Genomic DNA, 11890 nt, shown 5'->3' on the forward strand with positions numbered 1-11890 from the left:
TACCGTACGGGGTGATACCCTCACTGGCTGTGATATCCAGTAAAGAAAAAAATCCAGCAATCTCTGAGCTGTCACTGCTCCTGCATTAACATGCCATTGTTCAGAGCCATTTATCAACTGCTCTTCTTGGGTAAACATTAGGAAGCAAATATTTTAACTGCTGCATGGAGAGTGCTGAATACAAACCCCTGCCATCAGTAACGGAACTGCATGCATCAGTTCCCTGTGCACTGCTTTGAAAACACTTTGTGAGGAACAAGCAGAAATGCCTGTAAGGGACAAGCTGATGGATATTCATAGGCCCCTTGACAGTAATAGGAAAAAACGTTAACACTCCACATTGCTTAACTTTCCTTCCATCTAGGTAAACAGTCTTTGCAGAAGAAATAGCTTTGTGGGTTTTCCCCCCTCAACAGTTCTCTACTGTTGGCTAGACAAGACTTACTTTCCAGCACTAACGAACACCTCGTCTCTGCAGTTGGAGAATGCCAGGACAGTAGCATTTCCAGCACTACGGGCTGAAGCAGGGCTGCCGCAGATGGGATCTCTCTTAGCTATGCTCCATACAACCACGCTGCAGGGAAAGAAGGGTTTAAAAAATAGTTTCAACTTGTTTAAATCATAAGAAAATGTCACTAATCAATAGACGGAGGCTATCTTCCCAAACACGTAGCTAGATGAATCCACGCTTGTGGCCACTTTCAGAGATTATAACTATGGAAAACCTTCACCCACACTTTTTGTACATAGATATATAGAATTGGAATTCACGTCCCTTGTTCATGAAGCAGCTTAACGGGTTTGTGCACTAGCCTTTTAACCTCTGCTGGCCAAGATTTTAATCATGTCTTAGGTCGTCAGTAGAAACTGATCTAATGGATCTCATCCTGTCCCCATTGTGACAGATAGGACAACTTCCTGCAATATCTTTTGGAGACCATATTGTATTAAGTGTATGAATGGGTTATGTATCACTGTGGACCCGGCACTGTATGAATGCCACAGAGGGAGGGTTACCACTGCTCCTCATCCAGAATGTCATATTTCTGTCAAGGTCACTGTAGTCACTGTTTTGTAGCTTCTCTTAAGGCTTTTGTGCCTTCCATTATATGTACTGTCATTCTTCTCCTGGATGGAAGATACCTGGCTTGTCTGTATAAAACATCTGAAGAAAAAAATCACAACAGCCCAGTGGCTTTTATATAATATCACAGGTAAGGTTCTCCCATTACAGATCTCTCCAGGAAGTGAAAACAGCAGGGAAAGATTAAAGCAAACCACTCAGGGTATAATACCTCCAGACAGGTACCACCTCCTGGGGATGCTCACATATTCTGATTCAAACTGGATTCTCCAGAGACCAACATACAAAGAAAGGACTTTTGGATAAAGAACCCAAGTTTAAACTGACTCAAGACCAGCATTCTGGTTCTAAGACAAATTAACTTGTAATCATGGGGAAAACCCAGTTGTGGGTTTTGAAGGGCTAAAACCTTCCAAAACCTTTAGCTTGGAGTTGGGGTGACCTCTGATAAGCTTTTTAGCATGTGTATAGTTTCTTTTATTGTTTTAATACATTTCCTCTGTAATGCTTTCTCCTTAAGAATAAAGGTAATTGCTAAGAAGGAGCTGTATTGTAACTTGTAACTGCTGATCATATACTAGTCAGAGCCCTCGGAGAGCAGGCAAAATGCAGGCGCTGGTCTTTTAGGCAGTCTCGCTTGTTGTGGATATGACAGTATAAATCACAGAGATGTGCAGCCTTAAAAACCCTGGTCAGAAGGGAGTGCTACATGGGTCTCTGCCTAGGAGAGGTGATGGCTGGAAGCTGGAAACCTTTAAGAGGGTACCCTCAAGGAACCATGGAGGGGGAAATACAGGTGCAGTTACCCTGAAACTGTGACGCCCACCATAAAGACACCGTATCATTTCACGTCTTTGGCTTTCGACTGGCCACGAGTGGAGTAGCAGAGATGATGCAAGTCAGGAATCAGGTACAGTGTCAGAGCCGCACACAACTTGCCTTGAAATAGGGCCCAACCATGCAAACACTCAGTAAGCACCAAAGACAGTAGTCCTGATTGAAGTCAATGGGGCTGCTCCTAGTAGTAAGCATTACACCCAGTAATAAGTGTTTGTAGGACTGGGCCCTATGTCTGTTTCTCATCTGTGCTACAATAGTATTCCTCCACCTTCACCTCTTCTCAATTAACTCACAGTTTAAAAAAAAGTATATATTGCCCTGCGTGTATTCAAGTCTCCCTCTGTTATTTGTGTGCTCAGTTTACCATACAGTATAAACAGCATATTTCAAATAAAAACTAGATGGGATGTAACATGGCCCAGGGCAGAACTCAATGATGGGGATATCTGCGGAGAGATGCAGTTTTAGACATACGACTCCCATGAGAAGACCCATGCTTTCAATCCATTGCATAGCTCCACAGAGAACCTCATCGTTAAAGGCATGAATGTTTTTCCCTGCACTTATGACTGGGTGTATAAGCCCCATCCAATGACTGACAAGGACAGAAGCCATGTGCAGAGAAACCTGGAGCTGCCAGCTCCCCTCATTGCATGGGAATGTGACTGACAAATAATTCTGTCATGAGGGATGAGAAGGTGAGTGTGCTCCTGACAGTCTCTCTGGGCCAAATTCAAAGGTGAACCTACGCTGATGTAATTTATACCTTCTTCATGCCCATACGTTAAGCCAAACAGATTCCCTAAAACTCAGGCAATAAGTTTCAGAGGTGATGTGTCAGGGGCCTACATGTAAATTAGCGTGAATTACACTGTATATGAGAGAAGGTGCACAGTATACCAGCTTCGACTCCCCTCTGAATTTTGGGCTGTGCTGGGAATCAAACTCACAATAGCAGGAGCGGAAGCTGCCAGCAGCATTTTTGCCTTCATTTATTTGGTCCTCAGGCACAGGAAGTTTCCTTTTAACCTGGCCCTCTGCTTATGTGACCTCTTTCATGGGGGAGGAGGGAGATTCAAAATTTAATCTTGTTACCTGCCGTCGTCCTGGCCTCCCAGTGACACCAAGTAAAGGTCATTTGGAGAGAACGCCAATTTTTCAATTTTCCCCTTGTGAAGTGACAGCCGTGCAAGCAGCTCCCTCTTCTTGTAGTCCCACAAAATTATATCTGCCTGGGGACCAAAGAACATTAGTTAGAATATCCTCAGGTTCTTAGATGCAAAAGGTGCTTCTAAGTTAGGCTTCTTTCCAGCCCTGGACTCCATTTGTATGAATACTCTTCAGATTAGCCACACTAAGGCCATGTCTACACTAGGAGTGCTTTACCAGTATAGGAACACAGGCATATAATACCAGCAAAGCTGCTCTTTGTACCACTATAGTAAAGCCACCCCCCCATGAGCAAAATATACTATGCTGGCAAAAGGGCAGCTTTATACTAGGTGCTTCTGTCAGCCCAACTATATTGGGCGGCTCTTACCTTTTCACACCCTTGACTGACATCATGATGCTGGCGGAAATCACTGTGTAGACCTGGTCTAAGAGACTTCCCAAAAGAAAAGAAGGGCTTCCCAGTTTAAGACTGTGTTTCATTTTAGAGTCAGTGTAACATCAGGGACAACAGGACAAAGAGGGACAGTGTACAAGATTGAGAGGTCCAAAACTGGACATTTTAAAAGACTGCAAGGTGCTACTGTCTCTTTCGTACAAGGATCTTAAGGTGCCCTATAAAGAGTAATTAATTAATTAAATTCATTCATTCATTCCCGTGAAAAAGGCTAAGAAGGACCAGATTTTCAAAGATCTTAGGTGTCTAAACATGCAGTTAGGCACCTAGTGGGATTCTCAAAAGCACCTAAGTGACTCTGGAGCCCAAGTCCCATTTTCAAACGTGATTTATACATTTAGCAGCCTAATGGGACGTGGGTGCCTAATTAACTTTTGAAAATGGGACTTAGGTATTTTGGAAAATTTTACCCTAAGTGACTTGCTTAAAATCACATAGCAATTCGGAGGGAGTTCTAAGAGTACTATAGCCATGCCTCCCAGTCCCCTGAAATGCTTTTCTTCTTCTAGCACTTTTCCGCTCAAAACAAAAGCTTCAGTTATTGTTTAAAAAACAAGAACTCCCACTGCCAAAAGCTCAGCTCCGATACAGTTAGCTTATCCCGATGTAGTTAAAAATAACAGGGCCTGCTGCTACAGCCTTTACTCACAGGCTTTGTGCTACTAAGTCAACAGAACTACACACAAGACTAAGGGCTGCAAGATCAGTCCTCTGAGGAGGAAGATTTCAGTTTGATACTTACCCCGAAGTCATTATTAGAATTCCCCAAAAGTTAAAGTAATCATTTAAAAAATGTTACTCACCTTGAAGCCCATGAAAGTGACCTGTCCAGAAGCAACATAACATCCACTCCGAGACACAGCAACACAGGAGACATTGTTAGTGTGGCCATGCAGGAAAGCTTGTGTGTTGTTGTTCAGGCCTTGAATAATTATGGTACATCCCAGAGGATAGATAAAGTGCTCCCGATCAGGATGGCAGATCAGACCGGAAGGTATATGCCCTACAACAGAAAGGGAGTAAGAGAGAGAATTCAGAGATTCACAGATTTTAAGGCCAGAAGGGATCATTAGATCATCATATCACAGGCTCTTAAATTACACCCAATTACCCCTGTATTGAGCCCAATAACTTATGTCTGACTAAGAACAACTTGCGTTTGGCCAAAGCATAATTTTCAGAAGAGAGTTATTCTTTAACTTCTAAATCAGGAAAGCATGATCAATGTTCCTACTACATTTTTTCCTATGTGTGGAATGGCTGCCAGAGCTCAGGTTTATAACCTCTGACCACAGTCTCATCCTCATTCCAGAGGGAGGAAGGCTCGCCCAGTGGTTAGGACACTAGCCTTGGACTTGGGAGACTTGGGTCCAATTCCCTGCTCTGTCACATTTCCTTGTGACCTTGGGCAACTCACTTAGGCGGTCTGTGCCTCAGTTTCCCATCTGCAAAATGGGGATAATAGCACTGCCCTGCCTCACAGGGATGTTAGTAGGGTAAATACATTAAAGATTGTGAGGTGCTCAGATGCTATGATGAGGGGAGCCAGATAAGTACAATCGACTCCATCACCCCTTTGTTCCCTCCCTTCTTTATTTAGTCCCTCTCCCACATTCAGTTATCACCTCCCTTTTCCTACACTCACTCCCTTTCAATATTTCCCCATGTTTCTCTCTCTGTCACACAAACCCTCTCCTTTGCTCTCCCTTGAAATCCATGGAACCAAAAGTTCAAATGCAGTTCTTGGCCTTACCCGTGTTCTTCATGCGTCTGAGCTAGATACATGCATTTGGGGGCTGGCAAAGGGATCCCTGAATGTCTATAGTTTGTAAAGGTCCATGAAAGGAGTTCTGGAAACGTAATAACCCTTCACCAGTATCAAAGTGCATCCACCTCTGGGGCACAGAGCTGGGCAGCCTAGAAGATAATGGGCACACTGTGCAACAATGTGGGGAGAGGAGGTTTTGGACAAGAAGCTAGGGCAAACCCCTACTCTTATGATAAGTGCTTTGGGATTTTAACATCCATGCAGAGCACACACATGGAAGCTTAGTTTTAAAATTCTCATCAGGAGATGCATAGTAAACTGCACGAATTCTGTTGCATCCACCAAAGACCCATGCAGAACACAGGCAAGGACAAGAACTAGATTTAAACCTTTGGATCTCAGGATTCCGAAACTATGGCCATTCCTCTGGAAACGAACATAATCTTCACTAGGATCACACGCTAGTCCAGATGTTATTGTTGATGTAGCATAGCAGGCAGGTGTGCCACTTTACTGACAGGTGCAAGAGATGCACCCCTGCCCTGAGGTTACAAAATTGAGACCCAAGACGAAGAGCGATGATGAAGAAAACAGCCTGTTGGGGGGGGGCTAGGTGAGGCCGGATGGAGGTGGGGTGACTTCATTGCTCTGCAGGCAATTCTGCCAGGCAGAGATGTTTTTAGTCAGTTAAAAGGAGTGGCAGGGTCCAGAGAGAGGACCTGGCAGGAGGAGAGCAACAGGGTGTGCATGGGACCCCAAGATAGCCCTCAAACACGCTGGACCCGCAGAGGAAGGTCACTGCTCCCCAGGGATGGGGGAGGGGCCTTTTATGAGAGATTGAAATAGATTATGAGTTGAGCTCAGGTCCCCGCACCAAACCCAGCCCTCCCCACTAGATCTCCCCCAGTCCCCCATCAGGGCCCACAACCTAGCCCCCCAGTACAGCCCTCCCCACTAGATCTCCCCAACCCCCCCACCCAGCCCCCCACTAGATCTCCCCAACCCCCCACCCAGCCCCCTCATACAGCCCTCCCCACTAGATCTCCCCAACGCCCCCACCCAGCCCCCTCATACAGCCCTCCCCACTAGATCTCCCCAACGCCCCCACCCAGCCCCCTCATACAGCCCTCCCCACTAGATCTCCCCAACGCCCCCACCCAGCCCCCCAATACAGCCCTCCCCACTAGATCTCCCCAACCAGCCCCCTCATACAGCCCTCCCCACTAGATCTCCCCAACCCCCCCACCCAGCCCCCCAATACAGCCCTCCCCACTAGATCTCCCCAACCCCCCCACCCAGCCCCCCAATACAGCCCTCCCCACTAGATCTCCCCAAACCCCCCATGGAGACGCCCTGGCAGCAGGGTCACCCCACAGCGGCCCGGCACAGCCCGGCGCGGTACCGTTGAAGCCGATGACCGCCTGCAGCTCCAGCTCGCACAGCGCGTCACTCTGGGGTCCCGGCTCCCCCGCCATGGCGCGGCCCCTCGCTCCCCTCCGCCGGTGGCTGTGTATACCCGGCGCTATGGAAACCGCGCCTGCGCACCAGACACCCCTCCCCCCCGAAGGCTGCACATGCGCAGGACCACAGTTTGGGCCCGGAGGAGAGGAGCAGGGAGGGGATGCAGCAGGAGGGCAAAGGTCGTGACCCCAAAGCACCCTGTCGAGTTCTGGGCAGAGGTCATGACCCTACTGTGAACCCAATCCCCCATGAACACAGTTTGGGTATCGGGTGCAGCCCCCAGAGACCAGCAGGCTCCCTGGGATGCAACCCTGCCCGGAGGGACCAGGCTTCCGCTCCCCCATCCCAAGGGTGTGCCTGCCTGGAGGGATCCGGCATGCCCCAACCCCGCTCCAGGGTGCACCCCACCTGGAGGGACCGGGCATCCCCTCCTGCACCCCCACAGTGACCCGCAACCTCAGCTGAGGGTGTGCCCCCCTGGAGGGACATCATGTCCCCCCAACCTCGGTCCAGGGTGCACCCCATTTGGAGGGACTGGGCATCCCCACGCCAGGGTGTGCCCTGCCTGTAGGGGTCCCAGCATCCCTCCCATCCCCTCACACACACCCTGGGATGCACCCTGCCTGGAGGTGACCCACACCAGGGTGCATCCTGCGTGCAGAATATGCTGGAAGATGCCAGTGGTTGATCTCAACGGAACCAGGTCAGGATCAGTCTAAATAGCTAGTTGGCCTAAACCCTAAAGCATTGGAGAGCTAGACAATCAAATACCTGATTAGACCTCATAGCAGAGGGCAGTAGGGAACACACACCAGTCAGGATATTGCAAGTTGGCACTAGTGCCAGAACCATTGAGGAAAAGAGCTCCTGGTTCCCTATTGCCTGCTGCTAGTGTTGCTGTGACAGGAGCCAACTTGAGGCTCTGCTGCTCTCTCTCTCTCTCTGGTTTTTGGAGATACATGGCAGTGAAGCTCTAAATGGAGAAATGTGTACATGCTGCTTATTTTTCTGTATTTTTAGATTTCTTCTGAAAGAGTAATGCTAGGATCAAATATTTATATAGCTGTTGCTAACCAATTCACCCACAGTGTCACTCAGGAGTTCTGAAAGTTGCCAGCCACTTTGCTGATCTGTGTGGTTTAGAGTCAAGAGTATATATTCCTTGGCACTTTTTTTCCTCATTATCAAGCAAAACGAATGTGTGTAAATGAAAAGGTCCAGAATTATCCAGTTATTCCCTCATTTTATTTCCCATTTGACCTGGCTCCTATCCCTCTGATACGGTAAGCAGAGACCCTATGTTTAGTAGGATTGGCCTACTTTTCAGCAAAGCCACCACTTTTTGCCTCTTCTAAGACAGGGAAGCCAAACGTTCTACTTTTTAAGAGTGCTGGTTTACTTGCCCTACTTTCATATGGCAGCTCTACCTGGTACAATGAAAGGAAAGCTTTCTTATGAGGAATCTGTGCAACCCACCTGGGGAATTAGTTTTGTCTTCTAAATCCTTTTGATGTGTGTTTGTTTGTTATAAGGATAGTATTATTTATTTGTATTGTAGAACACACTGAGGCCTCCACCAGAGATAGGATCCTATTGCACTAGGCACTGTACAGACATAACAAAAAGACTGCCCCAGACCCAAAGAGCTTACAATCTAAGTAAAAGACAAGAGGCTATAGCTGGCTCAAGCAGATGCCAGAAGCACAAAATAACAGTGAGATTATTATGATCCGTGTGATAAACAGGGGTCACAGATATGTGCCTGCCTCAGATGTGGATGATAAGCTTGTCCTGCTGTACGTGTAGAAGGGTACCACTTAAAAAGCAAATCAGTGTAGTGTAAGTACCTTTGCATTAATGAATCTCATCCATACAGCATTATTGTTGAACTTTTACAGGCACAAAAGTCAGGAAATGCAAAGTTGTTATTCCCACAGAGACTGTTACTTTCTCACCTGTACATACAGCATTTTGCATTACGCTGTGTGCTGTCAGATTCATGACCTGACTTGAATGTATAAAGTGACTGAGTTGCAGTTGCTATGGGAATTCTCAGTTTGTGTTTAAATTCCCAACCTGAATGTCAATTAATGTCAAAATTTGCCTGAATTTTCTTGTTTTTTTAGATTATTGAAATAAAGTTAAAGTATAAAAAGAAAATGGAAAAGAGCCTTCTTGATCAAACTATCTTTGCAATAAACAGGTGCAGAACTCCTGATTCATCACATGCATATATCTGTGGTGCCGCTCATGCATATGTTTAAATGTTGGGGCATTGAAAGGAACAAGGGAATATGTGCATATTTCCAGAGCTCCCCATCGGTATATGTAATTATGGGACATTAAAATAAATTAATTAGGCTAAATTCATCCCTGATGTAAATCCATGGGATTCTTTGGAGTTACACTGTAGTGAATTTGGCCTATTATACATGTTTGAAATCCTGTTAGATAAAAGTAGGTACCCTACGATGTGTCTACCCTAATGTGGAAGGAACAACTCAGTTGTGTTCAGTCTCCAATGACCCTTTTAATTCTAGGCTTCTCTGTTAAGGCTGTCAGTAAGGGAATTACAGAATGACAGTTGTGCTTGTAGTAGTTTTGTGATGTGATTATCCGTCCCCTGGAGAATGAAATGAGATCCACCACCTCATTTCACATAGGTCACCAAGAAGCAGCAAAGTTCCGGCTCTGCTGACCTGAGCTGTAGTCAAGTAACAGCACAACAGAGATGAAGGATGATCCAGTGGTTAGGGCACTAGCCTAGAACTTGGGAGCGTTGATTTCAGGTCCCTGCTGTGACACATACTTCCAGTGTGACCTTGGACAAGTTACTTAGCCTCTCTGTTCTCCATCTGTACAACGGGGATAATAGCACTGCCCTATCTCACAGAGTTGCAGTGTGGATAAATACATTAAAAGATTGTGAAGTGCTCAGATACTATGGTAATGGGGAAGGGGGCAGATAAGTACCTTAGGTAGATGAAAGATCTCTTTATATCCCATTACCAAGCCCTTGAGCCACCCAGCCCGCACTGCTTTATGGTTTTTTTCCTTTCATTGTTTTGAATTTTACACAGCAAGAGAATAAAAGTGCAAAGAAGAAAGTAAAATAATAAATACATTTTAAAAGTGACAAAGACCACTCTGCAGATCATGGGAATTGAATGTAATAATCACCCTGATAATTTATTGTGATTTACAGCTGAAATCCGCAGATAGCTTGGGTATGCGGCACATACAGCATCACAAAGGTTGGCAGGCTTTGCTGTTGCATCAAAGACAGATAATGAGGCCTCAAGTCTCAAGTGTTTTAGGTACTTTGGATGAGACCCAGTTCCCCTTTACAATCAAATACCCTGAATCTTGATCCAGGCAATACACAAAGGCATAGCAAAGATGGACAGCTAAGTAAGAAGAGTCTTGAGCTAAGAGGGGGGAGTCAGGATTTCTATAGAGGCAGCGAACTCAGCCCCTGGGAAAGGATGGAGTCTGATGGGAAACCTAATGGAGACAGGCTGGTCCGGCATGGGGCCTTGGAAAGAGGGAAACACTGGGAAAATCTTAGCAGAACTCAAATGTAAAAAAGAGTGTCTCAGCCAGAGGCAAGGCATACAAGTGATACCACTGATCTTTATGCCTCACTTTTATAACTATCAGATCTCTTGCGATGACAAAATAGGAAGCTTGTAGGAAAAAGGTGAGCCCCGTTGAAATATGCGATGGCATCCGCAAAAGGACCTGCTCAGAACATCTACATACATTGCTTCGTCTGAAACACTGAGGCTCTGAGTCTATTCTGTTTCTCACTTTTAAAATCTGTCACATTCAGTGGAGTTATACTAGCATAAAATTGATGAGAGGGAGTGGAGATTCAAGCCCCATCATATCTTTTATCTTACAAGATGCATTCCGAAGAATAGAGGTAATTGCTAATTATTCACATGGCTGCATAGCTGACTAGTGTGTGAGTTTGCTATCATTCCCTCTTCTTGTCTCATAGCATTTCTGGGACTGCTTCCCTTGGAGGTATTGATTACTTCTGCTCTGAATAGCTGGAGAAAATGAACACAAGAAAAATCAGACTGTAAATGGAAAAATGTATTTGGGCTTTGAATATGTTTTCCTTCTGCAAGCTAAATCGTTTACACATAGGTTCCAAAACCCATTGAGTGTATTTATCCTGCCTGTCAGCATGTATATGTTAATATTTCATCTTTCCTATTATCCTGATGTTGATAACTATGGGATGTTAGATTAGACTGTTAGATGTGTTAACTATTTAGATCCTTGCAACTACCATCCTAAGCCTTTTCTCTGAATACACATTTTCATGAGAGTATAAACATCCCAATGAGGGGGGTTTATAATAAGATATTATGCTGGCAATAAATGACATAACTGTGGATTTGCATATTTTTAGACTAATTTAGTGCTGTGATTGACAGTCCTGGGGACTGAAGCCCTCTCTTTATCCACAAAACAGGTGCAGTGGCAGGGTGCCTTCTTGGGCTGATCCATTGACATGTTGCAACTCTGATCCTGAAAGCCATACCTCGTGGAGTGAGAAAGTAATTCTGACCCTATGACAAACCTTTTACTGAAGTATCGTGATATTATGGAAAATGTTGAGGGGTCTGAAGCCTGTAGAGATGGTTGGCCAAAAATATTCCTTCTAGGGAATCTCCTGATCCCCAGAGTTCACCAACTCTTTTCATACCAAAGGCCCACTGTGATCTGCTGTTGTCCTGCATTATCTGTCCACTCAAGAAGCAGATCACCTGCCTGCATTCATGTGTAGTGCAAATGCACAACTACAAAGTTATAAGTATTCAGGCTGGAGTAGAGCCTAGTGGGTATTTGAGGACACCTTCAGTTTATCCTGATGGGTTTCATTTTAAGAGATAGTACAGAAAATTAATGGGCACAGGTCTGATGGTAACTATCTGGCAACTTCCACTGCTAACAATGGTAGCTGTACATGAGGGCTACGCTGTGTTATATGAGGACTAACAGGTGTCACTTCTAATAGTGACTGTCGATCCTCAAAGATGATATAGGTTCCACTCATGGTTATAAAAACCATTTTGGGCTTGGAACCAGGATGGAG

General features: G+C 45.5%; 1 protein-coding gene across 1 annotated transcript in view; it reads right to left on the reverse strand.

Annotated features, from left to right (window-relative positions):
- Nucleotides 1–6794, reverse strand: part of CFAP52 (cilia and flagella associated protein 52) — a 30114-nt gene extending 23320 nt beyond the window's left edge. Inside the window, exons 1-4 of the mRNA XM_077833781.1 lie at nucleotides 6722–6794; nucleotides 4355–4554; nucleotides 3020–3156; nucleotides 446–574 (exon numbers count right to left, since the gene is read on the reverse strand). Coding sequence (XP_077689907.1) covers nucleotides 446–574; nucleotides 3020–3156; nucleotides 4355–4554; nucleotides 6722–6794 — 539 coding nt within the window. The remainder of the gene's footprint in view (nucleotides 1–445; nucleotides 575–3019; nucleotides 3157–4354; nucleotides 4555–6721) is intronic.
- Nucleotides 6795–11890: the final 5096 nt, after the last annotated feature.

This window comes from Eretmochelys imbricata, chromosome 14, assembly GCF_965152235.1.
Source record: "Eretmochelys imbricata isolate rEreImb1 chromosome 14, rEreImb1.hap1, whole genome shotgun sequence".
Lineage (NCBI taxonomy): Eukaryota > Metazoa > Chordata > Testudines > Cheloniidae > Eretmochelys > Eretmochelys imbricata.